Source organism: Coptis chinensis, chromosome 5 (genome assembly GCF_015680905.1).
Source record: "Coptis chinensis isolate HL-2020 chromosome 5, ASM1568090v1, whole genome shotgun sequence".
NCBI lineage: Eukaryota > Viridiplantae > Streptophyta > Magnoliopsida > Ranunculales > Ranunculaceae > Coptis > Coptis chinensis.
The window spans coordinates 78,989,449-79,017,185 of NC_141460.1; the positions used below are offsets into that span (position 1 = coordinate 78,989,449).

A 27,737-nucleotide genomic window follows, 5' to 3' on the forward strand; every position below is an offset into this window, starting at 1 on the left:
TCATTGATAGTCTTGATGGGGCTTTTTCACTATCTGCTGAATGTGTCTTAAGTTCGAGTGGTTTCTCCTGGATGATGACAACGATTTATGGTCCAATCAACGATGGTAGTCGTGCTCATTTGCTTGAGGCATTGGAGGATGTAAGGGCATGTTAGAGTTGTCGTGGTGCATAAGGGGTGATTTTAACCTAATTTGCTTTGGGCATGAAAAGAGTGGGGGTAGTAGAATTACAAAGTCTATGCTTAAGTTTGAAGGGTTTGTATCAAGGAATGCGTTAATTAACTATCCACTCAGTGGTGCTTCTTACACATGGTCAGATAATAGGGGTATGAGCAGGATTGACATAATTCTTGTTTCTATTGATTGGGATGAGCAGTTCAGCCAATCAAAAGAGATTGCCTTTCCGAAATTTATATCTGATCACTAAGTGATTGTCTTGGATTGTTCACAGCCTACACGAGGCCTTATTCCTTTTAGATTTGAATTGATGTGGTTCAAAAATACTAACATCATAGAATTAATACATGAGTGGTGGTCTTCTTTCTCCTTTGAGGGCTCACCTAGCTTTGTATGGTGGTATAAAATCAAAGAACTGAAACAAAAACTTAGAGTGTGGAATATAAACGTTTTCGGCAGAGTGGATAAACTCATAGGGTTAAAGTCTCAAGAGATAGAAGTATTGGATTATAAAGAGGAGTCTTTACCGTTGTCTCTTGACGAGGAGGCCCAAAGAGTTATTCTCAAAACAGAGTTGCAGGTTCTCTTGAGAAGGAATGAAGTAGCGTGGAGGCAGAAGTCTAGAACTCGATACTTCAAAGGAGGTGAAGATAATACCAGTTTTTTTCCATAAGACTACCAATGCAAGAAATCGTGTGCACAGTATTCTCAAGCTAGTGATTAGAGAGGAAGAAGTGAGTGATCAGAGGAAAATTCGGGAACACGTTGTAGATTTCTATGAGGACCTCTATTCAGAGGAACCAATAGTCAGACCGACCATGGATGGGATGGTATTTGATACATTATCCAAAAACCAAGTTTCTGGCCTTGAACTTCCTATTCTAGAGACTGAAGTGTTGCTGACTTTAAATGAATTGGGTGGAGATCTTGCTCCGGGGCTTGATGCCTTCCCCATGACAGTGTTTCGAAATTGTTGGGACACCTTTAGGTCTGATTTTATGGCAGTGGTGTAAGAATTTCATGACTCGGCCTCCTTGGATCATAGGAACAACTCTACTTTCATTACCCTCATTCCAAAGAAAGAGGGCACTGTGTCACTTAAAGAGTTTAGGCCGATCAGCTTGGTAGGCAGTATTTATAAGACTATCACAAAGGTTTTTGCATCAAGGTTGCGGGTTGTTCTACCATCAATTATGTCTTGTTACCATAGTGCATTTGTGGGTAGGAATTAAATACTGGATGGCCTTCTCATTGTTAATGAATGTGTGGATGGTCAAATCAAATCCAATCAAACTGGTGTCCTTTTGAAGATCGACATAACAAAGGCATATGATCACGTTAAATAGGATTTCTTGCAATACTTGCTTTATGGAATGGGGTTTGGAAACAAATTCAGAAATTGGATTGCCACATGCATCTCGTCCGCATCCTTCTCAGTATTGGTGGAAGGTTGACCTTCTTTAGAAGCCAACACGGTTTAAGACAAGGTGATCCCATCTTGCCTTTTTTGTTTAATATAGTCATGGAAGGTCTAAGCAAGATGGTCACTAAGGTGATGGATCTAGGCTTGGTAAGAGGCTTTCGACCTACTCCCGATGGGCCTGATATTGTTATTCTGCAGTTTGCCGACGACACTCTTTTTTTTTTCTGGAGGCATCTGTTTCCCAACTCATGGTAATCAAGTCCTTGTTACTCATTTTTTAAGCTTGCTCGGGGCTTAAAACAAATATGTCCAAGACTCATCTCTTTGAAGTTGGCACAGTGGAGAATATTAATTCTTTGGCACATGTTATGGGTTGTGAAGTTGGCAAGTTACCTTGTACGTATTTGGGACTCCCCTTAGGCGCCTCCTATAAGAATAAAAGGGTGTGGGATTCAGTGGTTGAGACTGTTGATAGAAGGTTAAGAGGTTGGAGAAGGAAAATTCTATCTAAAGGTGTAAGGCTCGTTCTCGCTCAAAGTGTTCTAGCTAACCTTCCCATTTAGTCTTTGTTTACCATTCCGATAACTATGGCTAAAAAAATTGAGAAAAAAAATCAAAGATTTCATTTGGGGTTCAAGCGAGGAAAAACGGAAATATCATCTAGTAAAGTGGGATAAAGTGTGCACCCCTAAACAAGAAGGCGGACTAGTTAGCTATTCGTGTCTTAACTACCATGAATGAGGCTCTGTTAGGACGCTGGTTATGGAGATATGGCCACGAGGAAGGGGCGCTATGGAGGAGGGTAATTGACTCAAAATATGGTAATGCATCTTATGGTGGTTGGCCGAATCAGGTGACTCAAGCATATGGCATGAGTCTATGGAGAGGCATACTTGTTGTTTTACCTATGTTTAGAGAAGGCATTTCTCTCAAACTCGATAATGGAACTCTTATTCATTTCTGGCTCGATACATGGGTCGGAGACAAGCCTCTTTGCAACCAGTTCCCATTAGTATTCCAAGCCACTACTATGCGGCATAGTCAAATTTGCTAATTGGTTGTTAGTGATCAGAGCGGTTTTTCATAGAATATGCACCTTCGTAGGGCTTGCAACAATTAGGAATTGGAGCAGTATACTACCCTATCTTCCCTCCTCCAGTCTGTTTCCCCAACTGACCAATGTGATACTTGGCAGTGGAAAGCATCGAAGGATGGAGATATTTCAATTAAAACCTTTTACAGGGTCTTGGCAGAGCGAAGTAGGGGTGTCGTCTACAGGGTGCAAAACTTCCCAATGCAGTTGGTTTGGAAAGTACCTATTCCACTCAAAGTAAAGTTCTTTTGGTCGGCTTTGCTTGGACGTACTTTTACAGCGGATGCTCTCATACATAGGGGTTCAATTGTTTCGTCAATTTGCACTATGTGTGGTATGGTGGACGAGTCTATATCTCACATATTCTTATACTGCTCTTATGCTCTAGACGTCTGGTCCATTATGATGCAACCTTTTGGGCTGTCTTTCCCAAGACTTGCAAGAGTTGACTCATTAGAAGATTGGCTTAGGTGTTGGCCAAAGATGCAAGGAAATAGTTTCATAGCTAAATTGTGGAAGCTAACTCCTTATGCAGTTTTGTGGGTGTTGTGGAAAACTAGGAAGGACAGAGTTTTTCACGAGAAGATCATCCCTCCAGCACGTGCCTATATAGGAGCCAAAGCTTTTGTTTGGTATTGGTTATGCACTTCACCAACAAGAAGACACTATCACTTCCAAGCTTTGGTCCTTCACTAGGACACTGTCATTTATGGATTCTAAATAATTCTCCCCTCTCATGTTTTCTAGGTTGTATATTTTTATGACATTTATCAGGTGTTGTAATCTTGTCTTTGATATAGTTGAGGATCTCTCTCACTATATATAGTCCAATTGTAGTGACATTTCTAGTCTTGCCCTACATTAATAAAATTTACTTATCAAAAAAAAATCCTAAAGAAAAGTTACTAGATTAGTACTTCCAGCTAACCATAATATATTTTCGCAGTAAGAAATTTGATAGTTGTATTATAAAATATTCTCATTAGATGGTGTGGGCGTTTGCTTGTAACCTGACTTTTTCATCTATGTATTTTTTTTTAATAGTGTGAGGGACTAATATACACAGCCAATGTATATTATACACGTATCCATCACAACTTATCAGATAACACTTCTCCCGACGACCTCATTACAAACTCATAGCGAACTGAGAGTCTCTCCATGAGATCGCCGAGCAGGTCGCCCGAATACTCATTCACGAACTGCCATAACGAACTACCATCACGATGTGCCATTGTAACAATCAGTAACGGACAAACCAGTTGTCTCCATCAAGTCCAGAACTTCAGCCATGCTCATCAATGCTCCATAAAGTCTCACATCAATACGACCTGACCTGACGGAAGAGAAGACAAAGGATCACCAAGAAGACTATAAAAGCAGATCCATTCTCCTTCCAAAGAGGCTGGAGGAACTCCATCCATGGAGGCTAGATCCATTCCATCTGTTCACCCCAAATCGACTCCATCCACTGGGGCTGGATCGACTCCCTCTGAGAGATCACCAGATCTACTCCATCTTCCCCCTAGGCTCTCCAGAAGAAACCTCTCTATCTACCACACCAAATCTAATCACACCAAATCATGAACTACGTCTGACTTTATTCAGATTCCTTAGGGAGAACCTGATATGTAGGCAGTTCGTCCGGAACGAACTCAGTCATATCATATCCACAATCTTCCCCCAATTTTCCCCAAATCTATACATCTGTAAGGTTATACCAAACTTAACCTTTACATTGGCGCCGTCTGTGGTCCGATCTCTTGAGAAAAACCACATTCTTTAAATCAGTTTCCATCAGGCCCACGAAGCGTGGAAATCCTACAGGAGCAAGTCAAGAACCTAGTCAGCCAGTTTGGGACAATGAACGAGAGCATTACTTTCCTCCGGTAGGAGAACCTGGCGCTGAAAAACCAGGTCGCAACCCAAAGTTCGAATGGTATCACCGCTGTAGACGATATCAACGAGGTGAATCAAAGGATTAACGAGCTATCCAAACGAATTGACTAGAGCATCGTCAAGCGCGACGCTACAGAAGATGTTGAAGACGTATCGTGCTTCCCTTTTCACTACCGAGCTCGCTCCTTGTCAGACCGTCTACAACAAGAACTAGGGGCTAGCTTCAAAGAATGTGAACGAGATCAACTCAAAATCAAGGACGCTCAGCACGAATCATACACTAGGGGCTTCGCCAAAGAACAGTCGTTCTAACACGAGCACCTCACTAATCCAAAGGTATCTACCACTATTAGCCTGTATTAACAACTACGTGCTAGTTCGCATTTTTGCAGGTCAACTAAAACGTCATGTTGACGACATACAAAAGATCTAATCAAATTCGACAATCATCACATCAACTATGGAATGGCCACTCAGTCTACTGAAATGCCACCCAACTCACAGGTCATTCACAAGAGTCTCGTCAATAAAGGAGTTATACTTTTAGGACCAATTCATGATCAAGCTATCATGGTATCATACCAATGGACGACCTCGTCCAAGAGCAACTCATCATGTACTCGCCTCACGAGCTCACCCCAAAGTGACTCACGTCGAGTGGACAACCTCGTCCAAGACCTACTCATCATGCACTCGCCTCACGAGCTCACTCCAAAGTGACTCCAGCCGGGTAAATAGTCTCGCCAACTGGGGACCTATACTTCTAGGACCAATTCAGGATTGAGCTATCATGGTATCATACTAATGGACGACCTCGTCCAGGAGCAGCTAAACAAGTACTCGCCTCACAGGCTCACTCCAAAGTGATTCCAGTCGGGTAAATAGTCTCGCCAACTGAGGACCTATACTTCTAGGACCAGTTCAGGATTGAGCTATCATGGTATCATATCCATACCAATGGATGACCTCATCCAGGAGCAACTAAACATGTACTCGCCTCACGAGCTCACTCCAAAGTGACTCAAGTCGGGTGTACAACCTCGCCCAGGATCAACTCCACATGAACTCGCCTCACAAGCTCACTCCAAAGTGACTCAAGCCGAGTGGATGACCTCATCCAGGATCAACTCCACACATACTCACCTCATGAGCTCACTCCAGTGTTCTAAAAAATGGCCTAGGCGGTCGTCTAGGTGGTGCCTAGCCGTACTGTATTTCACTCTAATCGGTTGATAAAACGATGGACCGTTTAATCGGGCCTAAGCGGCGGATTAATCGGCCTAGGCGGGGCTAGACGGTTTTCAGTTTCAAAAAAAAAAAAGATTAAGAAAGAAGGAAGATTAAGAAAGAAAGAAGGAAAATTAATAAAGAAGGAAGAAAGCAAGAAATGGAGTAGACTGACCTGAATTCCTTGAGTGGTGGTGGATTGATGTGGTCAGCTGTGACCATCTTCTTCTATGGCCGGTGGCTGCAACCCAGATCTAAGATCTAGGATTTGTTTCTTTTAATAAGGGATGTGGGCTTTTAATAAAGGATAATGTGGGCTTGGGCTATTTTGTTTCTTTTTTCCATAGATACTTAGATAGGATTAAATTGGGCTTTTAATTAGCAATGTGGACTTGAGCTTTTAATAAGATCTAAACTTAGTAAAAACTGTTTTAAATGGCTAATGGGCTTTATCAAAATATATATATAACTTGTTCTATCCAATAACCTGTTCTATACCTCCTAGTACCTAGCCCGTCTAGGCGCCGCCTAGAAGGCCTAGGCGCTCCCCTACCGTCCGACTACCGCCTAGCGTTTTTTAGAACATTGGCTCACTCCAAAGTGACTCAAACTAGGTGGACGACCTCGTCTAGGAGAAACTCAACGTTGGAACGGCCATTCAGTCTATTGAAGCGCCACCCAACCTACAGATCGGTCACTCATATGCAGGACGATCTAAATCTAGGAGCAACTCAACATGTACTCGCCCTACAAGCTCACTCCAAAGTGACTCAAGTCGAGTAGACGACCTCGTCCAAGAGTGACTCAACAGTCGAACGACCACTCAATCTACTGAAGTGCCGAAACATGAACTACGTCTGACTTGATTCTAGCTCCCCCCGTGTGGAACTACTCTCTCATCAGGTCGTCCCTCTGAACAGGACAACCTAATGAGAAAGGGCTGTGTGAGGGACTAATATACACAACCAATGTATATTATACACGTTTCCAGCACAACTTATCAGAAAACACTTCTCCCGACGACCTCATTATGAACTCATAGCGAACTAATAGTCTCTCCATGAGATTGCCGAGCAGGTCGTCCGAATACTCATTCACGAACTGCAATAACGAATTGCCATCATGATGCGCCATCGTAACAATCAGTAACGGACGAGCCAGCTGTCTCCATCAAGTCCAGAACTTCAGCCACGCTCATCAATGTTTCACCATCAATACTCCATAAAGTCTCACATCAATACGACCTGACCTGGCGGAAGAGAAGACGAAGGATCACCAAGAAAACTATAAAACCAAACTCCATTCTCCTTCCAAAGAGGCTGGAGGAACTCCATCCATGGAGGCTGGATCCATTCCATCCGCTCACCCCAAATCGACTCCATCCGCTGGGGCTGGATCGACTCCATCTGAGAGATCACCAAATCTACTTCATTCCCCCTAGGCTCTCCATAAGAGACCTCTCTATCTACTACACCAAATCTAATCACACCAAATCATGAACTACGTCTAACTTAATTCAGGTTCCTCATGGAGAACCTGATACATAGGCAGTTCGTCCAGAACGAACTTAGTCATATCTACAATCTTCTCCCAATTTCCCCCAAATCTATACGTATATCTGTAAGGTTAGACCAAACTTAACCTTTACATATAGATTTCATCTATGTGTTGATAAGTGTTTCTACCTCCATATTTTCTTTTTTTTTAAATGCAAATACAGGTAAAAGTTTCACTGTTTTGAACTAATTAGCAACAAAGTTTTCTCTTAGTTCTTCCTTGATGTTAATCTTTTAGTGCTGGGAAGTAGGATGACCTACAACACATCATCTGTTTTAGCTCAAAATTACTTTGTTCGATCTAGCTCAAGTTTTCATGGTACATTTCACAATCAAACTAGCACAACAATAAACGTAAAATCTGACTCGACATTTTTAGTTTAGAAGTTAGTCAACAATATGAATTACATGAAATAATTTTTGGTTATCAATCTTTAGTTTTTCTTTTGGCAAGTGGGCAACGGGAGAACGCCTGGTCCAGGTGAGTGATGCAATGAAATTCATAAGTGAAGAAGTAGTGTGCATAGGAGATTCCAAGGTAGCTTAGATATTGTTCAACATTATTCTAAGGGAAGATGCAATAAGTAATGTAGGTTTGTTGGACAAAGGAGTGTCCTTTTTTGGGGCTTCGAAGTCATTTTTATTTGTAGCTACCTTTTCTTATTTAATGGTAACACACTTATATAGTACTGCACTGCACCTCCCTATACTTTGATACAGAAATTTTATGGAGAGAAGTAGCCCACCTTCCATTGATATGTCTCAGCGTTTTCATCAAAAAATTCTCTATATCGTCTGTATTTCCGAGAGACTAAAAGTAGTGCATTCTCATTGTAAATGACTTAATGACGCCCTTCTAGCCAAAATACTCTTCTTACAAACCTTTGTCTAAGGAATAATGTCCAACTACATGCTGCCATGTGACATGCATATAAGTCAGAGAGCTTATCACTTTGCTGGGAAAAATATTTTAATTTGATGATAAAGCCCTCTGTAATTAAACCGATCATATAACCTCTAATTTGCAGGTTCATGCTGCTTCAACTGTTCAACATACACGTACACCAACGCCTAAAATTAAAGTTGAGCGCATTACTAAGAAAGTTTAAGTGGTTGTCCAATTCAAAATAGTGATAGAACACTGCAAAGGTCATATTGCTTTAACAAACACTGATACAAAAATAAAACTGACCAATAATAGGGTGTTGCACATCTGGGTGTTATGTTAGGATCTGGACACACCCGCCAGGCCTGGGCCTCCGCACTAGGGTCGGCTCAATGAAACTCGAGGTCTTAGGCAGTGACTAGATGGGAGGCCTTTTGTGTTTTCACTTTCCTCAATATACTAAAAATATTTAACAAAAACACCACTAATTTAGCACAAATCAGTGACCTGTCAAATGTTTGTTAGAGAAGAAAAATAGTGGAGGGCTTAGAATATGGAAAGAAAATATAGTTACCTTGATTTACATTTATTTGATGAAGACTTCTTGTTTGAAACAAAGTTTTAATGTGGGCCACCTCATAAAAAATGGATGTGATTAGGCACTTAGTACCATTGGATATACTGTGAACTACAGATATGTGATAGATGTATGTGCATCATTGCATCTATATATTATGGTCCCCCAAGTATAATGTATTAATGTGGCCCTTAGATGTATGGAATCCTAACCCTTACCAATTGAAATTAATCTTTCTGAAAATCTATGCGTGAAGAGAAAGAATAAGAATAACTAAGTAGAGTTGAATTACTTTTTTATCCCATTTATTTGATAAAACTAACATAAGTATAATGAAATATAAAAGGAAATACGTATGTAGAGTAAGGATATTATAGAAATTTGAGGCCTTTGCCTAATAGACGAGCCATCACTGCGAAGAGAAAGGATAAGAATAACTAAGTAGAGTTGAATTACTTTTTTATCCTATTTATTTGATAAAACTAACATAAGTACGTATAATGAAATATGTAAGGAAATAAGTATGTAGAGTAAGGATATTATAGAAATTTGAAGCCTTCGCCTAATGGACGAACCAGCACTGCGAAGAGAAAAGATGAAAATAACTAAGTCGAGTTGAATTATTTTTTTATCCCATTTATTTGATAAAACTAACATAAGTATAATGAAATAGATAAGAAAATAAGTATGTAGAGTAAGGATATTATAGAAATATTAATTTGAGGCCTTCGCCTAATGGACGAGCCTACTCCATGCCAAACCCATCAGCTCCGATACCTGTTAGGGCCCTTAGATGTATGGAATTCTAATTCTTACCAATTGAAATTAATCTCTCCGAAAATCTATGTGTGAAGAGAAAGGATAAGAATAACTAAGTAAAGTTGAATTATTTTTTTTATCCCATTTATTTGATAAAACTAACATAAGTATAATGAAATATGTAAGAAAATAAGTATGTAGAGTAAGGATATTATAGAAATTTGATGCCTTCGCCTAATGGACGAGCCATCACTGCGAAGAAAAAGGATAATAATAACTAAATAGAGTTTAATTACTTTTTTATCCCATTTATTTGATAAAACTAACATAATTATAATGAAATATGTAAGAAAATAAATATGTAGAGTAAGGATATTATAGAAATTTGAGGCCTTCGCCTAATGGACGAGCCATCACTGCGAAGAGAAAGAATAAGAATAACTAAATAGAGTTGAATTACTTTTTTATCCCATTTATTTGATAAAACTAACATAAGTATAATGAAATATGTAAGGAAATAAGTATGTAGAGTAAGGATATTATAGAAATTTGAGGCCTTCGCCTAATGGACGAGCCAGCACTGCGAAGAGAAAAGATGAGAATAACTAAGTAGAGTTGAATTATTTTTTATCCCATTTATTTGATAAAACTAACATAAATATAATGAAATAGGTAGTAGAGTAAGGATATTATAGAAATTTGCGGCCTTCGCCTAATGGACGAGCCTGCTCCATGTCAAACTCATCAGCTCTGATACCAGTTGTTAGGGCCCAGCGGGTGTGTCCAGGTCATATCAATATTGTCCTTCACTTAATTACACATTGGGCTTGGGCCACAATTTGACCATGGGTGTGGGGTTTTATCCAAAAAAACCTCATATAAATTAGTGAGTTTCCTATTTTATCAACCCATGATGAACTCTATTCTTGTTCCATGTGAGACTATTAAAAATCTTGAGATTCTAACAATAAACTTGCTATTTTCAAATCCCCATAATTAGAAAAAAATGTATGAATTTTTCAAAACTTACCAAGTTACATTCAAATGAGTATGAATTTGTAAGATTATTACGTTTCCATGAGCTATGAGTTTTTTTTATACTTTGACGCACTTTATAGAATATTTTTTTGAAGCAACGAAGTAAAAGTTGAAGGTTAACTATAGAAACCAGATGTGGATTTTCGGTAGCACCAGAATTGTCCCCTTTTATAATTATAATCTTTGCCTAGTGGACTGGGGATAAACTAAAGTCCACACAAACCAACAATCTTTACCATGGAGCAACGATGTCCATCACCAACTCGCCAACTGCACCATCTAGTTACATGCCCAAACCTGTTATTGGACACCCATCTCGATGGCATGTGCAACCTTACTTCGAACGTATTCAGTGCACTGTTTAATCGACTCCACTGACCACAAACTCTCCCTGCGCAATACACGAATCCACCTTAGGCTCCATTGTCATTGCAACCGCTCCACCCATCACGAATAAATTATAAATCTTCAATTCTAGCCATCATAAATTGTGTGGATAATTGCTCTGATAGTAATCATAGTAGTTGTTGGAGTCCATAGATCTTCCACAGAATATGTGTTGTGCACACTCGGCCTAATTTGGACTTGGACCAGGTCCATAAGTTGGGCTCTAATCCCGACCGTCCCGATGAACTTTACATTGCTGATACAAAATTAACTTCTTTGGTCTATAAACACCAGCAGTATTAGATTTTTACATGAACCTTGCTCCCAGTTCAAGATTTATATGCCCAAACCCAAGTCAGATTGGGTATTGAAACTTAGGCTGAGGACATTGAAGCTCAGGTTGGACTTATATAGACTTGTGGATCAGAAGAGTATTACTTCCGCATCAAGTAAATGATGATGTTCATTGCTGGGGACCTCACACTTCAATTAGCACAAGTTCAGTGCCAAAGCAGACACAGCAAGCCCAGTGGCGAATCGGGGAATAAGTGTTGTTAAGTGAGAATAATATTTGTGCTACAAGAGATCAGTGAGCTGTAACAACACTACAGTGAGCTGTAACAACACTACAGTGGACATTGGAACCATAGTCAAACTGGTGAAGATGGCACAACGACAGTCAATTGCCATGCCAGGACTCATTCTCAATGAGTGAGTCAGAGTGTCAGACAAATAGATAACATATGCATAGGAATCAAAATTGCAATAGGTTCGGATTCAAAATGCAGGAGTCCAATACACCGGAAACCAGAAAAAAAAAACATAGGGAAAAACTAAAGACTTTCTGACACAACATTTCTACAGAATTCCAATATCATAAGAAACAAAAATTTTACATTTATATCAGATTTGTTTTTTAATAGGTGTACTCCATACAAGCCTACTCCATACAAGCCACACCAAACCCATAAGAAAAACACAGTGCTATCGGGAGGCCTTGGAAGGAAAAATGCAGCCCACTAGCTTGTTGAGTTGATGTTTTCTCTTGACGGAGATTTCTCACCAGATGGCCCAGATTTGTCATCGTCAGAGCTTGCTTCTGATGTTCCATTAATTATTTCTTCCGCAGTCCCCGTTTCTTCGCTCTTGTTATCTATGTCAACTTCCTCTGCATCTGCCATTTCTTCATCCTCAATCCCTACAACAGACTCACCCCCATTTTGGAGCGGAGAAGAATGAGGTAGGGGCTCTACACTTCCTTTATCAGGTTCATCTGGTTTTTGTATCGCAGATGATGGATAAGGATCCGATGAGACAGTCAGGGTGGATGTCACCAACAGATTCTACACAACATAATGACAATAAACTAAAGAATCAGATCTAACAGAAACCAAGAAAGGTGTAATATAAATACAATGCAAGAAATTTCCACGCAAGTAATTACCATAAGAGGTATTCAACTATGATAAACCAACAACAATTACTGTTGATTATCACTGCAAAAGTTTCCCAAAAATAATGTCCATGTTGATCATGGATATTTGAGCTAAACAAAACAACAGTCCAAGTTGATCACATAAAACCTATTCTCTCACACAAATAAAATATCCCTCCAAAACATTGCTCCAGAATAAAGACAGCAAAGAAACATCTGCATCTTATCATTTGCACTAATAAACGGCTTAAAGATCTGAAACAATCGAGATCAGCAACGAAGTCATTATCTATCAACATTCCACAACAGTGGCCTTGATATGGTAAGTGACTAAGTGGTATATAGAAATTGCAGTTACGAGATATCACAAACAAAGCCTACATCAGATCAAAATTACATTTCAAAATAAAATGTTAAAAGTATTCAACCTCCCACTTTCATGCCAAGCAGAACCCATTCCTAACCACCTCCTTCGAATACTTTTAAATAACAGTGGATACAGTCCAAGCACAAGCAACTATTTTTGTGGTCAATTTCTACAGATGCAGGATTAAACCATCACTTCAATGTTCTTCTAATTGCTATATTTTCAGCTTTTGATTGAAAAATCTTACAGCTTTTATTTCTTGTTTTCCTTTTTTCTACCTTTTCTTTGTTATTATTCTTGGTGGTTTTGATCCTAACTGATTTTATTTTAATGTAGGCTGTATAAACCGACCATCAAAGGGTATAAGTAGGGAAAGCAGAAAGTTATGGGATGTAGAAATATTGGAAGTTGTCTATGTTCTGCTTCCCATAAAATTAACCACCAAGTGCTCGTGTTCAAGCAGAGGTTGGAAGCAATGCCAATGCAATTGCTTTGCATATGATTGGCGCTTTGCGTGGTGAGTGAAGAAGCTTGTGCAAATAGTGTATTAAAACTCAAGACTAAACAAGGGGGTGGGTGATGAAAAACTAAAAGTAGAAAATTATTTTGGTGATAAGAGTTAGGATGCTCCACTCCGACAATGGGTCAAATATCAACCAACAAAGGGATTTTCAGTATGGTTTCTGTTTCTAAGCCAATTTTTGTCATTTCGAGTATTTTACCATGTTCAGTGTAATGCAAGTGACGTGTTCACTTTGCGAAATGACCAGTAACTGCCTCACTCGGTCAAGGGACCAAGAGCCAACGATAAAAGATGGAGGGGTCTTAAAATTCTGTTCAACTTTAAAGGTATGTTCCAAATTGAAATATGAGGGAGGTCTTCTCAAACGACAAATCAGTAGCAATCTACCACATGCCTGACACAATATTCAAGGATTCAACTATTCAAGTAGTTATAATCCACTACAATGAGATATAATCAATTACACATACATGCGACAGACATTAGTATCAGGTGTTCATACAACACCAATGATGTTAAACATCTAATAATGATAAAGACTGAAAAAATTACCTTTTCTAATGCCAATGCAAGTTTTGAGAGATTGGGATATATGCTCCGTGCACTTAATAGGATCTGTCAAACGCTGAAGAAACAATTAGACACCACAGATCGTAGAAACAACATAGCAAACAGAATATGTGAAACCCACAAAAGAAGCTACAGAACATTAAAGAAACTAATGCCATTTCAAAATTTAAATGTCATATGAAAATTCAGTTCTAGGTTATGGAATGTTAAATTGCAAATTACAAAGACCGACAAAATTATAATGTTTTGTGAATAAATTAAAGTGGATATGGTGATTACCTCACAAAGCCTCTGCAAAGTAAACGGCGGACCTTCTGTGAAGCTCAGAAGGGCTGCAAATCAGAAAGATACACTGTGAGCTTTCCTTCTCATACAACAGGGATCAAGTAATATTTTAAATAGCAGATAGAGATTAAAATTCTCGGATAATTGGGGCCATTAGTAAAGGACTGCAACCTACTACAACTTTCGTTGCGGAAACTCATGCTATTGTGGAGGGTGTAAAAAGAGCTATGGTATAAGGATGTCTGAATTTATGGATTGAGTGATTGAGCCAAAGTCAACTGCTGTAGTACATACCTTTGGAGGCAATAAAGTACCATAGGAACTCAGAACCAGGTGGCTTAATGCACTAACATCACTCAATCATGTACTGATCACATCTACATGTAGTAGGTCAACTTTTTTGCTGACTGGTTAGCTAATCATGGAGTCACCTTGAGACCTTATATGTGTGTCAACTATGTCGGAAGCCTTCCACTCTTACAAAAAGTGGAGGACCTCCAGATGACCTACTTTAGAATCAAAATTTTGTAAAGGTGAGATGTTGCACTAGGGATCCTACCATAGTGCCAACATAAGCTCCTTATTCTTTCTTTTCTTTTTTCCTTTGTTTGCTTTTAGTAACCCCCCTTTTTTAAATACAGTAGTTACATAACAAGCAAAAAAGAAAAGGATAACACAGGGGTAATCTGGAGTTTTAGACCATCCCAGGAAAGCAAAACCTTCCTAGCAAAGAGCTTAGGTAGAACCCTCGAACACATATCAGATTGTGAGAAAGATTGCAACTATCACTCGAGGCAGAAGGGGCAGGCTTAGATGCCTGCCCGAGTTCAATAAGATACGGAAAATTAAAATTTTAACCGTGTCTCGAGTACATACTGAATGCGCTGGAAAGATGTGCAACGGTTGAAAGTGAGGTAAGAGCAATATTAGATACGTATAGTAGTATAGTACCCACTCAAACTATTTTTGGCAAAACAAACCATTCAGTCAACATTGTGTTGCAAAATGACTATGATCCCTGTCATAGTCACCTTTTCTCTAAATTTTTCAAATAAGGATCTTCCCTGTTTTACTGCCACTTTAATTTGCCTTGATCTTAATCAATTAAAAGTACTTGAGCGTACTTGAGCTTATACTCCAACCACACTTGGTCTTACAAGTTGAGCCATGTCAAGTAATTACACATTTACACGTGACAAACAAAATGATGTTTCTTGTTGGGTCTATTTGTAACATTCCACGACATTGTTGCTTAACATTATGGAAACTTAATCATCTCACATTACTCCATTGTCAGTAAATTGTGTCCTAAAGTGAGGCTACACAGAGGCACACCTTCAGCTAGGTGAAGGTGCACACCCCACCAGCAAAAGATAGACTTTTAACTATAGTCGGGCCTCAGTACTTTATAATGGGACTATCCATGTGAAACATCTGAGATGTTTACCTGAAAACACCTTTGAAGCACTTTCAACTAAGCATACAATTAACATCCCAAAATAGCAATCAAACACACAACTAAGTTGACTGGTAAAAATAAGCTGACATAACTTTGGTTAATACCAGTGTAGTCAAGGCGCAAATAGGCGCGCACCTAGGCGCAAGGCGCACTTTAGTGTCTCGCCTTGACCATGGCGCGAGAGGTAACATAAGGCGTACATTTTTTGTGCATTTTTGCGTCTTTTGTCGAAGCACGAGGCGCACAAGGCGCACGCCTTATCAACTTTTACAGTTTTTTCGTTTTTTTTACAATTTTTGCTATACGTGACACATTTACACTCGATCCAATTATTGTATGATATAAGAAATTGTACAAATTTAGTAAGTTTCATTGTGGAGTACACTTTAAACTTAATTTTGACTAGTTTTTGTTAAGTTGTATGGATTGAGAGAAGACACAAAGATGGATTAAATTTTAAATGAAGTTTTACGGGATTCTAAAATTTGAATCACGTGTTCTATTTTATGAAGAACTCATTTGGCTCAATTCGATCGGTTCATTATTTTAGTTTATTGAAGTTGAGTTAGATTGTATTGAGAGATACGAGTTTTATTTTGCTCTTTACTTATTGTTTAAGATTTTTCTTTTAAATGACTACAATGGCTTTATGTTTACAATCACATAAAATTAATTTTAAAGTTTGGCTAAACAAATCAATGATAATTCATGTCATATTTAATATTTATTTTATTTTTTATTTGATATATCTATTTTTTTATTACTACGCGTCTCACTTCAATCAGGCGCGCGCCACGCCTCCCGCCTTGCGCCTAAGACACAAGAGGGTGTTGCGCCTTAGGTGCGCTTTAACACCTTTACTACACTGGTTAATACAAGCTGAAAATATCCGGTAAAGTTGAGCCAGTTGTAGCAATATCATCACAAACGGATAAAAAAGAAAAGGCGTGCATAAGAACTTCACATACAGGTTCTAAACATAAGCTAGAAATAATGGAACATTACATATTTACTCAGCAGAAATATGTTAGCTAGAAGAGAAAGAAGCTGCCAAAGAAAATCTAAGAAATACCTTCTTCCAACCTTCTCACTAACTCCTCATATGTTTCTCCTAATGAAGAAGGTTGTTGATCTTGAGTCGTCTGAGCTTCAGGGTACTCGGTCAGAACCTTAATGCAGAAAATTTGGAAACAAATCAACGATTAAAAATAGAAAAAAACACAAGGGTATCAGCAACCACCATGTACAACATATGGTATATCATTATTCATTGTGTCCCTCACTTAGTAGCTTAAGATTAACTTGTAAGCATACCTCACCATACCTGCTTCAGTCGAAAGGATAGCAAGCTCTTTAGTGTGTCCCAATCATTCCTGAACACAAAGAAACCATCAAGCAAGTTCCTGAGGTTAGCGTCTAACATCAAAACGGTAAACTTTCTTCACTATAACATCCCCCTCTCAAGCAACATTAAAACACGATTTTGAAAAAAGGGAGATATAGCAATTGGAGTTTATCCGCAAAAACAACAGCAATGATCTTTTCTATTCCTTTTAACTTCATTTATCCATATGTGCAAGCAGCAGGGAATTGAGTAACCATTTCTACTTACTTTAAAACCTAATCCATAAACAACACATACTTTAAATATACCCCATATCATTCAATTCGGACCAGTGTATTACAAATCGTGTCATCCCATAGCAGAAATCGTTGTAAACATGTGCCCAGACACTTGAGACTACTTCAGTTGTTTGTATGGCAGCTGACCGATGTGCAGAGTTGAATGGGCAATAAACAGGTTCCTTTTCAATTATGTCACTGTCTAGTCCTACAGTTTATCAATATACATTTCCCCCCTAGACTTTATCCTAACAACTCTAATGTTTCTAAGCTAAGACGTGGGTTCTCCTATACTTTCTATCTATATCTTGATGATCCCAGTCTACTCCAGGTCCTCTCTTTCGTAGTTTTTTCCTCCTATTCTCACAAGAATTCGAATGAAAAACTACAGGTTCTAAGAACACCTGCACCACGACAACACGAATAGAACCATAAACTATGGATTACGCAAATCAAATAAACAAATACACAACCAGTGAATAAAAAATACAAAACAAATATAAAACTAGAAAATACCAGAATTTCCCAGTAGCTGCAATTATTTCCAGTATGCTCTGTAGTTCTTCTTCAGTGATTTCACACTTGTTCTCGTCGTTTCTAGAATTATAAGTTCAAATGTAGCTTATTGAATTCCATCAAGTCTTATAGCAAAAAGAATGAGTTAAAAGACAAGTTTACCCATGATTTAAAGGAGGCTGAATGTCAACACCTTCAGTGGGAGGAACCGTGTCATTTGAAGAAAGTGTTGAGGCAGTTTCGGAATTTTCAACTGACATGTTCTCCATCACCACCCCTTCTTCACACCTAGCACAAAATTTATTATTATTATTGCAACAACAAATTACGGACCCTATAAGTTGTTAATTAATATAAGTATAGTGAGAGAGAGAGAAAAAATTAACTTACATGGCTGTCTCGAGATTTGAGTTAAATCAACGGCGTTTGTTTGTTTACTGAATCGCTCCTCCTCCTTTTCGACTCGAGAGAAGCCTAATAGAAGTGAAGTGAGATTGATTGTGTGAAACTGTATGTAACATATTGACTTTATGGACCGTAGATTGTATTGGAATTGACACGTGGCGTTTGATCGTGGAATATTTCTTTTTCATGGCCACGTGTGCAAATATGATTAGATTTTGTTTTTTTAGTGCGTGCACTTCACGTGTTGGAAAATGAAATGGGGCAATGTGATGTATAAGGCGCCACCAATTCTTGTTAGCTTGAATGGTGAATGAAGAAGACTACTCGATTCCACATTAATACTAGTGGACTCAACATTATATTATAGAATTTGAACATCTTAATAAAGTCTTTATCAATTCCGATTGTACAGTGTAGGATTAATAAGACATTACGCTAAATGATGATGATTTAGGTAAGATTTTAGTAAAAGAGGGAGTGTTTGATTGAATTGAAATGGCTGGTTTTCTTGAAAAATAAGATGCCTAGGTATCCAATGTCTAAGGTGATATTGGAATCAAGTAACTGTAGTTTTGAGATTGGCTTTTATAGGTATTGGAAGCAAGTGGCTCTTGGTATTGTGATGATTGAATAGATATAGAAAGAGTGTGATTAAGGAAGTAATGATGGTAATGATTTGAGTATTGCAGTGAATAAAAGATTGATGCCAATGATAGTAATTATGATGGTGGCAGATGGTGACGTCACGAGATGAAATCGAGTGTCTAATGATTAGAGTTTAATTGATTTTGACGAGTGCACGAGCATATGTATGATGAATTGTCTGTAGTCGAACCGAGGCTGATGGAATCGTCGCATGTGGGTCGTGTGTATAGGGAATAGGATGTCCCTTACAATACTAGTGGACTCAGCATTACCAAAGTTGATCTTAAAAAAGTCTTTATTATGAGTGACCACTTTTCCAATAGCAAATACAAATATACCAATCAATTTCGATTGTGTATTGTAGTCTTGTTATATGATTTTAGTTGTGAATGATGTGATTCATGTTGAGTGAAGCATGTTAAAATGGATGTGCCTAAATGAATAGGAGAGAGATAATGCAGGTTTTGATTTTGACCGAGGTTCATATTTTGATTTTGATTATTTGGAATTGGGAAATAGAGAGATGTTTAAAAGAATAATTGATTCTAGACAACTGTAGTCGATATTTAGCAATGCTACTGATGATAACATGTTTGAATGTTTGAGTACAACATATGCATATATATCACGTATGTCTAAATCTTTCAAACATATATGTCAAGTATTCTCCCAAAAACTACTAGGTGTCTAGGTTGGCTTTCAAGGAACAACTTTATTTTTTGTTATGTTGAAACATTATCATTGTTTACCATACCTCAACCTGTCAACATGTATTGATTACCAATGTTATACAACTTTGAGAGGTAACCGTCTATTTACCAATGCTTAAATATAGGACTAAGAGAAAACACTTACTAAAATACCTATTTAAACTTGTTTTATTTTATGTTGAATGACATATGAACCAAAATCCAAATAATCATTTTTTTTCTATGTTTTTTTTTAAAGAATCTTACCACGGATTTCTTTTGAAAAAATAAATAAAAATCACTCGTATATGTTTTATAGAAACAACTATGACAAAACACAACAACAATAGCAAACTCGCAATGTGTGTCTGAAAAATCAATAACAAATTATAATTCTCTATGACCTTTGATTATATGCCAAACAATTAAAACTTGGCCTGGAAACAAAATGCCCAATTATTCCCACTCATAAACTTTGTGATTCACATAGTTTTTGCAATTACTGATTATATCTCTTTTCAACTTCAAAAACCCTAACACATCATCAGAGTATGTAAGGCTTATGATATTTATTTCCCTCTATGATAATTTTGTATTTGTTGTCCATCATGATCAATGTTATCAATGTTCGTTTGTTTTTCTGCAACTTTAGTAATGTTATTTTCATTCATAAATGTTTTCGCCTCTTTAACGGAACAAATCTAATGAAGCCACCTTCTCGCCAAAGAGTGGTGTGATTTGCTACTATGGTAAAGTTTCTGCAATAGGTATACACATCCATTTTATTAGAAATCCAAAATAATACGATATAAATTAAATATTGGTTAACTTAAAGAAAAATATTCAAATTGTCCTAGATTCTTACAAAATTTTATTTTACGTGGGCAATTATTGTGGTCCCACCACATTTCCAGTCTCTCGTTTTGGCTAGCCCTATAACATCTCTGACAAATCTCTCGGCATTTCCACGTAGTAGAAATTGATCATATTGCACCTCATTAGTGAAAATTGCTTTGTAACTGCCTTTAGTGAATTTCATTATATGATAAAGCTCTCCATTGTACAAGAAATAAATTATATGTCTACCATCAATTGGACGATATTCAAAGATCATAGCAAAACACAATTATCATTAATTCGAAAATTGTTAATTAAACAATAAGAATCATATCAAAGCAAAACAAAACACTTACGGAAAATTGCTAGAATAGCAGATACTTACTCCCCTAAAAATGATATGAGGTTGAATACTTACTTGTCGATTTTTAAAATAATTTATCGATTTTTTTTTGTATAGGGTGAAATAATAAAATGAGAGATACAAATAGGAAAGGCTGTATTTTTCTTTTTCTTCCAAGGACTTCGACATATGGCCGAATGAAAACAAAAAATTTGGGATCCCATATAGTTTTTTATTAAAAAAAATAGTAAGTTGGAGTCGAATGACAGTTTTGCCTTTTTTCAAGAATAAATTTACCAGGTTAGTTTTGCTTTAAGCGATGTTATATCTCAATAAAAGTGAGGGCAAAATTGGAAAACAAAAATTTATATAGGGGCAATTTGTGTATATGTATAGAGATATTTAAAGGAACAAGGAGTGGTTTTACATATATGTCCTCATCATAAATTCAATTTACTGATTGATTACACCTCTGGTGCTGTAAATTAAAATAAATACAAACGATAAAACTGAATTAAAGAAAGGTCCACAGTAGGGGTGGGAATTTGGCCCTAACGACCCTAACCCGGCCCTGACCGACCCGACCCTAAGCCCTATAAAGCCCTCACAACTAAAGCCCTCACAGAGTTTAGGGTAGGGGCGGCCTCTAATAATGCTTTCTAGGCGGTGGCTAGGGCTAAGATTCTAAAACATAGGCCGACCCTAACCAAGCCCTAACCAAGCCCTAACCGCCCTTTTTTCATACTTTCACTATAAATACACATACCATAATTGTCCAACTCTTTGTTAAAATATTTTCAATTAAAATAACATTGTCTTTTCAATTTATCACTTACACCCAAGTGGTACTTCCAATAACTTGTTTTATATAACTAAAACTTGTCAACTTAAGTAGTCATGAAGAACAATGAGCACTAGCCTAATAAAAATAAGACTTTATTCCTTTGATCATCAAGTCAAAGTCCATAACTTATTATTCTCAATTTCTTTTCTCACTTATTTCTTATAAATTATATTTTTATTCACATCCAAGCCAAGTCTAAAACTAAAGGTTTCCTTCCACACCATTAAAGCAAAATACGAGCGCAGACATTGGTAACATAGAAACCAAAAACACCCTTTTCGTCGAAAAATGACATTTATAATCTCAAACCTTTCTCCATCACTTGTTCAAAAGCCAATATTTTCATTTCCATATACAAAGCTTGAATCACTTTTAAATTAGAATAAAAGTAATATTATATTTGTTTGAATCTATTATAGAAATAATTTATGATATTACAAATAGTTTAACAACTTCCACGACCCTTAACCAAAACTATTATGTTTTCTTTATATCTATTACTTCTTCCTTTTAAAATGATAATATAATTATTTGTCTATGTATTTCAATGTTAAATGTAATTTTAGTGAGGTTTTGAGTACAAGGAAGAAACAAATTCAAACTCTCAATGTCTTGATTAATTAGATTGTGGATGTCGTTTAAATTTTGGACTTATACGAGATTATTACTAGATTGGTTGGACTTTGAGTTTGTAGATTATCAGACATTTTTGTAATATAAATGAGTTTTAAAACCCATGTAGTAAAAAAAAAAAATATATAGGCTCTACCTAAAGCCCGAATTCTAAAGCCCTTTAAAGAGGCTAGGTCGGGTCGAACTTGAGATTTAGACTTGTGACCCGGCCCGACCCGGCCCTAATATCTGAAGGGCTTTAAGTGTTTAGGGCCGGGCTAGCCCGACCCGGCCCATTGCCCACCCCTAGTCCACAGAGTTTAAAAACATTATAGGTGGAAGTAGAATCTTTATAGTAGTTATATTAGATACAATAAATTTATATTGGCCGTACTTTGGATAAAATATTTGATAATTTTACCATAGACTATACTCCAAAACCATGCCTATCATACTTTTTGTATGACTTTACTTGTAAGTTTCTTAAAATAAGTAAATCACTCAACATTGAATGATCCTAACCATCGAAATTCAATACAAACAATTGGTAGGCCTCATTTCAATCTCCACATTTTTCCTAAAAAAAGAAAAAAAAAAGTATTTCAATGCAATAAAAGAAAACATACTTCTATATTTGTATCGTACCCATCAATACTAATAAATCACCTTAAATGAAGGATGACTCATAATAATCTTCTTTATGTCCAACCATATAATTAAAAGATGGGTATTAATGTGAAATCACATGGATATTTAGTGCGGTAGGTGCAGATTAACTAAACTTCTCAAACTTAATTTCATATTAATTAATGACTCATAATATATATAAAAAAAATAGTCAGTAGTAGTAGTAGACTTTATAGTAAAGAGAAACAAAGGAGAGAAAGAAAGAAAATATATTTTTGTTGAGTTTTCAGGTGGAGTTTTTTAATGACCCATGAGTTGGAAACTTGATCAAATTCAGACAAGAGTGCAGAGGTTAGTTCTCTTTACATTTTTATGAAATGTGTACTTGTTATTATGTTTGTGATCTTTAGAAGGAAATTAATACTGTGCTGTTGAATTTGTTGGGGAATTTAAGTAGTGTTGTATTAAGAGTTTGATGATTAGGCCCCAATTCAAATTCAGTGTTAGAATTGTGGGATTGAAGGTTTGATCACTCCTTGTTCCACTTATAATGTGGAAGGTTCGTTTACTGTAAGTTGGATTTTTAAAAGTATTGGAGTTTGAGGAAAACATTGGCAGGGTGTTTCTGTTCCCTCCTTGTAAGCCTAGCAGCCTAGGTGCCTAGCGTTTCAGTTGATAAAATCAGTCTCCTACTGTAATCCACCTCGTACTGTTTTTATGATATATAAGTATTAAGTGTTTGATCTTTTCCCAAAACAAATTTGTATAGGGTCCTGGAGGAGAAACGCTAGAGGCGGACGGATTGTTTGGCAGATTTTGGCATAACTATTAACAAATTGAAAAAAGAAATATTTTTCGATTATAGATCCTTATTTGACCGGATTCCCGTATTGTTTTTTTAATCAGTGGTGTTTTTCTTCTTACCTTTGTAGATTTCGCTTGCACATGTTTGGTACCACAACTAGGCATGTACAAGAACCAGTTGCAAGAATTAGCTCAAAGAAGCTGTTTTAACTTGCCATCTTATGCTTGTATTCGGGAAGGACCAGATCACGCCCCTCGATTCAAAGCAACAGTTAATTTTAATGGAGAAACATTTGAAAGCCCCGCCTTCTGCACCACTCTGAGATTAGCAGAGCATTCTGCAGCTGAGGTAGCACTAACAGAGCTTTCGAAAAGAGGCCCCTCTAGATCACTTGCAGCAAGAGTTTTGGTATGTAACTTACACTTTCTGGTCTTTCTATTATCTTACGAACTATTTGGTAGCAGAGATGTAGTATATGCATGGATTTTGTAGTTGCAGTACTTGTTAAAAGGACATCTCTGTTCTCTGGATGAATCGTCTCTCTTTATATGCTCACAGTCTCACAGACACATAAGGTTTGATCACACTCATCATTGAGATGTTGACCAGACAACAACGTCATATACATATGTAGTACACATTTGAGCCTGCTAGTGTTAACTGATTGAGATAAAAGATATTGGTCAAGGAGAATGAAATCCAACATGAAAATTTTACTTGAGAAACTTTTGAGAACAAGCAGTACCTAACTGACCGAAAGAGTTACAATTTGAATTGGATGGGCAAGATTGTAGGTCACTCTTAAGTCTTATCTTACAATGACTAAACCTTCAAGCAAGCTTGTTAATATATAATAAGTGATAGTCTAATTTTTGGCTCGAAGTCTTTATTACAAACTATTGTGTTCTGTCTTTTTGCTCAAATATTTAAAGTGGTAGACTGTATTCAACATGGTATTAGAGTGGTAGCTCCTGAGTGATCTTCGCTTCAAAGTTTTAGTACAGTAGCATCACTAGGAGGGGCGATATCGGCATGTTCCTACCATTGGGTGTTACTAGGAATGCATTTGGCTCTTGTTAGGCATGCCTTTCAGTTCGATATACATTCTTGGTCTCTCTTACAACTCAGGCTGTTTGAATGAAGTGTCATTTGAGAGTTTGATGATCACCACTACATGATTTCTCATCCTTAGGATGCTTGTCTGATTGGTGGAAGACTTCTTTATTCACTTTTAAAATTGTTACTTATAAAAAAAAAATGCTTTTGTTTATGTTTTATTTCTTCATCACCACTTCTCTTCTTCTTCTTTTTCTATGATTGGTTTACTTTCGTATATGAAGTTCGAGTTTTTATTAGAATAGAAACATATCTTGCTTTCCAATCCTTTTATGATAAAGCTAGAAATGTCAAATTGAGTTGGTTTTTTCATGAGAATGATTTTTCCATTTAAGGATACTATCTTCATATAAACCCTTCCTTGACTCGTTAAATACTACGTTAAGAGGTTCTCCATGACAAGCTGGAAGTCTTAGACATGGTTTTGTCCTTTTTAAACTGTACCTAATAACAAGTTATGTACTGAAGTCTCACATGAATTCCAAGTTTTGGTATCAAGTACAAGTGTTGGAACTGTTGAATTGAAGCATGCTTCTATAGGAAAGTTCACGTTATATAGATTGGAATCTTTATTTGCTGAAAGGATCTGATTTGGCTAACAAAACCATCTAAAACGGCTGGCTAGATACTTGATTGAGACATCTAGCTAATGATTATTTTCTTCGGAAGTTGATATCTATCAGAATCCAATTAAATATGACTTGAGGAATCTGACAAGGGTTAGAAGACTATATAAAGTCTAATTTCGTGATGATATATTTACATTGTTCTGTTGATTTATGATTCAACAGGATGAAACTGGGGTTTACAAGAATTTACTTCAAGAAACAGCCCATAGAGCCGGTTTAAAACTTCCTGTTTATACCACTGTTCGTTCTGGACCAGGCCATGTTCCTGTCTTTCATTGCACAGTTGAGATTGCAAGATGGAGCTTCACAGGAGAACCAGCAAAGACCAAGAAGCAAGCTCAAAAGAATGCTGCCATGGCTGCTTGGTCCACACTTAAAGAACGTATGTATATCTTTTTTGCCCTTTTTATTCGGCGCAATTGATTATGTTTGAGGTGAGTCTTCATATTGATTATGGTATGCTACAAAGTACAAACTTTTCTTGGCGTTTCCTTCACCTATACACTCTTTTTAGTTCAAGTGGAGTTTGTGGTGCTTCGTGCCATTTTTTGCTTGGCCTGTTATTTTGGATATTAACATTCACTAGTGCTGACCCTTGATTCCTCTCTCCTGGTGCTCATCCAGTTCCACATTTGCAGTCTTCCTCATCTTCCTTGCCTAAGTTGGAGGTTGAACGAAAAGATGAGCAGGAGCAGGTTGTTGTTGCTCGGGCTCTTGCTAAACTCTGTCCTCCTGATATGAAAAGGTCGACAATACAAAATGATAGGCATTCTGTTCGACAGAGATCTGCTCCAGTTCATCGGGATATGAAACCTGCTAGAAGTGGTATGCACTTATATCCGGTTCCGTATCCAAGTTGGCCCTATCTGCATTGTACCCCTGAAATGACTATGTACCAGCTGTGGCAGCCAGAGCAAGTATCTCAGCAGCAAAATCGCATAATAACGCTCCCGGTGGCACAATCTCCACCTGTACCACAGATTCTTCCCTTTGTCCATTCCATATTCCAGCCAGATCACGGGCAGTATATTATAGCAAGAGATCAAAAACCCATAAGTGGGGGAATTCCAATGGCTGCGCCTGGACCATCAAACCTTTTCTCAAACTGCACTATGCCTATTCAAGTCCGGAGTAGATCTCATGTAACTATACAGGAGATACATGAGGAAAGACCTAAGGGCGAAGATGACTGGCTCCGTGGTGATACAAATTCTAATTGCCACAAGGTTGAGGTCCAGTCGAACTCTTCTGTGTTGCCTCAGTTTGAAGTTCAGAATCTTTCTGCTTCTAACAAGAGTAGGCCGGAACCACTTCTGCAAAATGAACCTCATGAGGATCAAAAGAGTGGCAAGTTGAATATTGGGCACTCTAAGCTGGAAGGAACACAAAGTGAACTATCCAAATGGCCCTCACAGAGCCCCATGGACACTGCAAGCAGGTCCGAAGCTACTTCCCCAGGTCGTACCGAGATTTTCTTAGGTAGCTCTGGTGGATTTGATTCTTCTAGGTCCAAGCTCCCTCAACACCCTTCAGGACCCAGCTCGTTAGGAGTGGCCAAATATTGCTCCCAATCTTCGAATGCAGCTCCCGTGAGGATCAGAAGTGTGGGGCCAGTGTCTTCTGTGAGCCCCAGGCCCGAAAGTTTGAATCCTTGGGTGCCTGCTTCAGCTACGTTTAGAACTGCGGCTCCTGCATGTTCAGCAAGGCCCAGGTTGATGAAGATTGGTGCAACACCTTCTCATCATTTCATGGCTCCTGCGGTTCAAATAAGGTCAGTGGTACCAGTATGCTCAGCACCACCAGCGAAATTGCCGGAGTCCAGTCAGAAGGTTCTCCATTCTATTGCTGAGAGAACTAAAGAACCAAAAGATGTGGCTACAGCAAATTCAGAACTTAGCAATTTGCGAATATGAGCACCAATGCCATTCCAGATTTATGAGTCAGGCGAATTATTCTCTATACACCAAACCCATATTTTATTGTAGACTTAGCTGTTTGTTTGAGAATTAAGGGTAATCCCAAAATGTGATTTTTGGAAAATGATTATATGATGGATACAGAATAATTTAATACATAACAGTAAAATGTCCTTTTTATTTATTAATTTTTATGTCTTGGTTTCTCTGAATATAACTTGTTCCCCTTGCGTTGATCTTGTCCCAGTTGACATTTAGACCTCTGTGTGTTTCGTTATATGTGTTGCACAATCTCCTCCATGTTACATTGTTACCACTCTCCAACCCACACAAGAGTCTCTTTGTGCAGATTTTCGCGTTGATTCACTCAGGCAGAGATTTCGCCTTCTACTTGGGCCCAAAATTGACTACGGACCCATAACTAGCTCTTAAAAATTCCCTAGGCAACGCTAGAGAGTAGAGAGTGATA

The 27,737-nt window shown here is 37.7% G+C and overlaps 2 protein-coding genes across 5 annotated transcripts; one reads left to right on the top strand and one right to left on the bottom strand.

The window, feature by feature from the left end:
* Positions 1-11,772: 11,772 nt before the first annotated feature.
* Positions 11,773-18,311, bottom strand: LOC147499108 (serine/threonine-protein phosphatase 4 regulatory subunit-like protein). 3 transcript variants are annotated; one of them, XM_086560915.1, is made up of 8 exons: positions 18,191-18,311; positions 17,963-18,088; positions 17,801-17,881; positions 16,986-17,034; positions 16,734-16,830; positions 14,197-14,249; positions 13,900-13,962; positions 11,773-12,365 (listed from the first exon to the last, which is right to left on the bottom strand). In XM_086560915.1, coding segments are annotated over exons 1-8 (795 nt in total). In that variant the 5' UTR covers positions 18,193-18,311; the 3' UTR covers positions 11,773-12,041. The 3 variants fall into 3 exon arrangements, with proteins under 3 accessions (XP_086417041.1, XP_086417043.1, XP_086417042.1); XM_086560917.1 differs by having other exon boundaries at positions 13,900-13,972; XM_086560916.1 differs by having other exon boundaries at positions 17,963-18,080; positions 18,191-18,300.
* A 4,383-nt stretch (positions 18,312-22,694) lies between these two features.
* On the top strand, positions 22,695-27,456 carry LOC147499109 (double-stranded RNA-binding protein 2-like). Of its 2 annotated transcripts, none has more exons than XM_086560918.1 (4): positions 22,695-23,153; positions 23,735-24,015; positions 25,515-25,734; positions 25,977-27,456. In XM_086560918.1, exons 2-4 carry the CDS (start codon positions 23,770-23,772, stop codon positions 27,263-27,265), a joined length of 1,755 nt encoding a protein of 584 aa, XP_086417044.1. In that variant the 5' UTR covers positions 22,695-23,153; positions 23,735-23,769; the 3' UTR covers positions 27,266-27,456. The 2 variants fall into 2 exon arrangements, with proteins under 2 accessions (XP_086417044.1, XP_086417045.1); XM_086560919.1 differs by having other exon boundaries at positions 22,709-23,153; positions 23,572-24,015.
* The last annotated feature ends 281 nt before the right edge of the window (positions 27,457-27,737 follow it).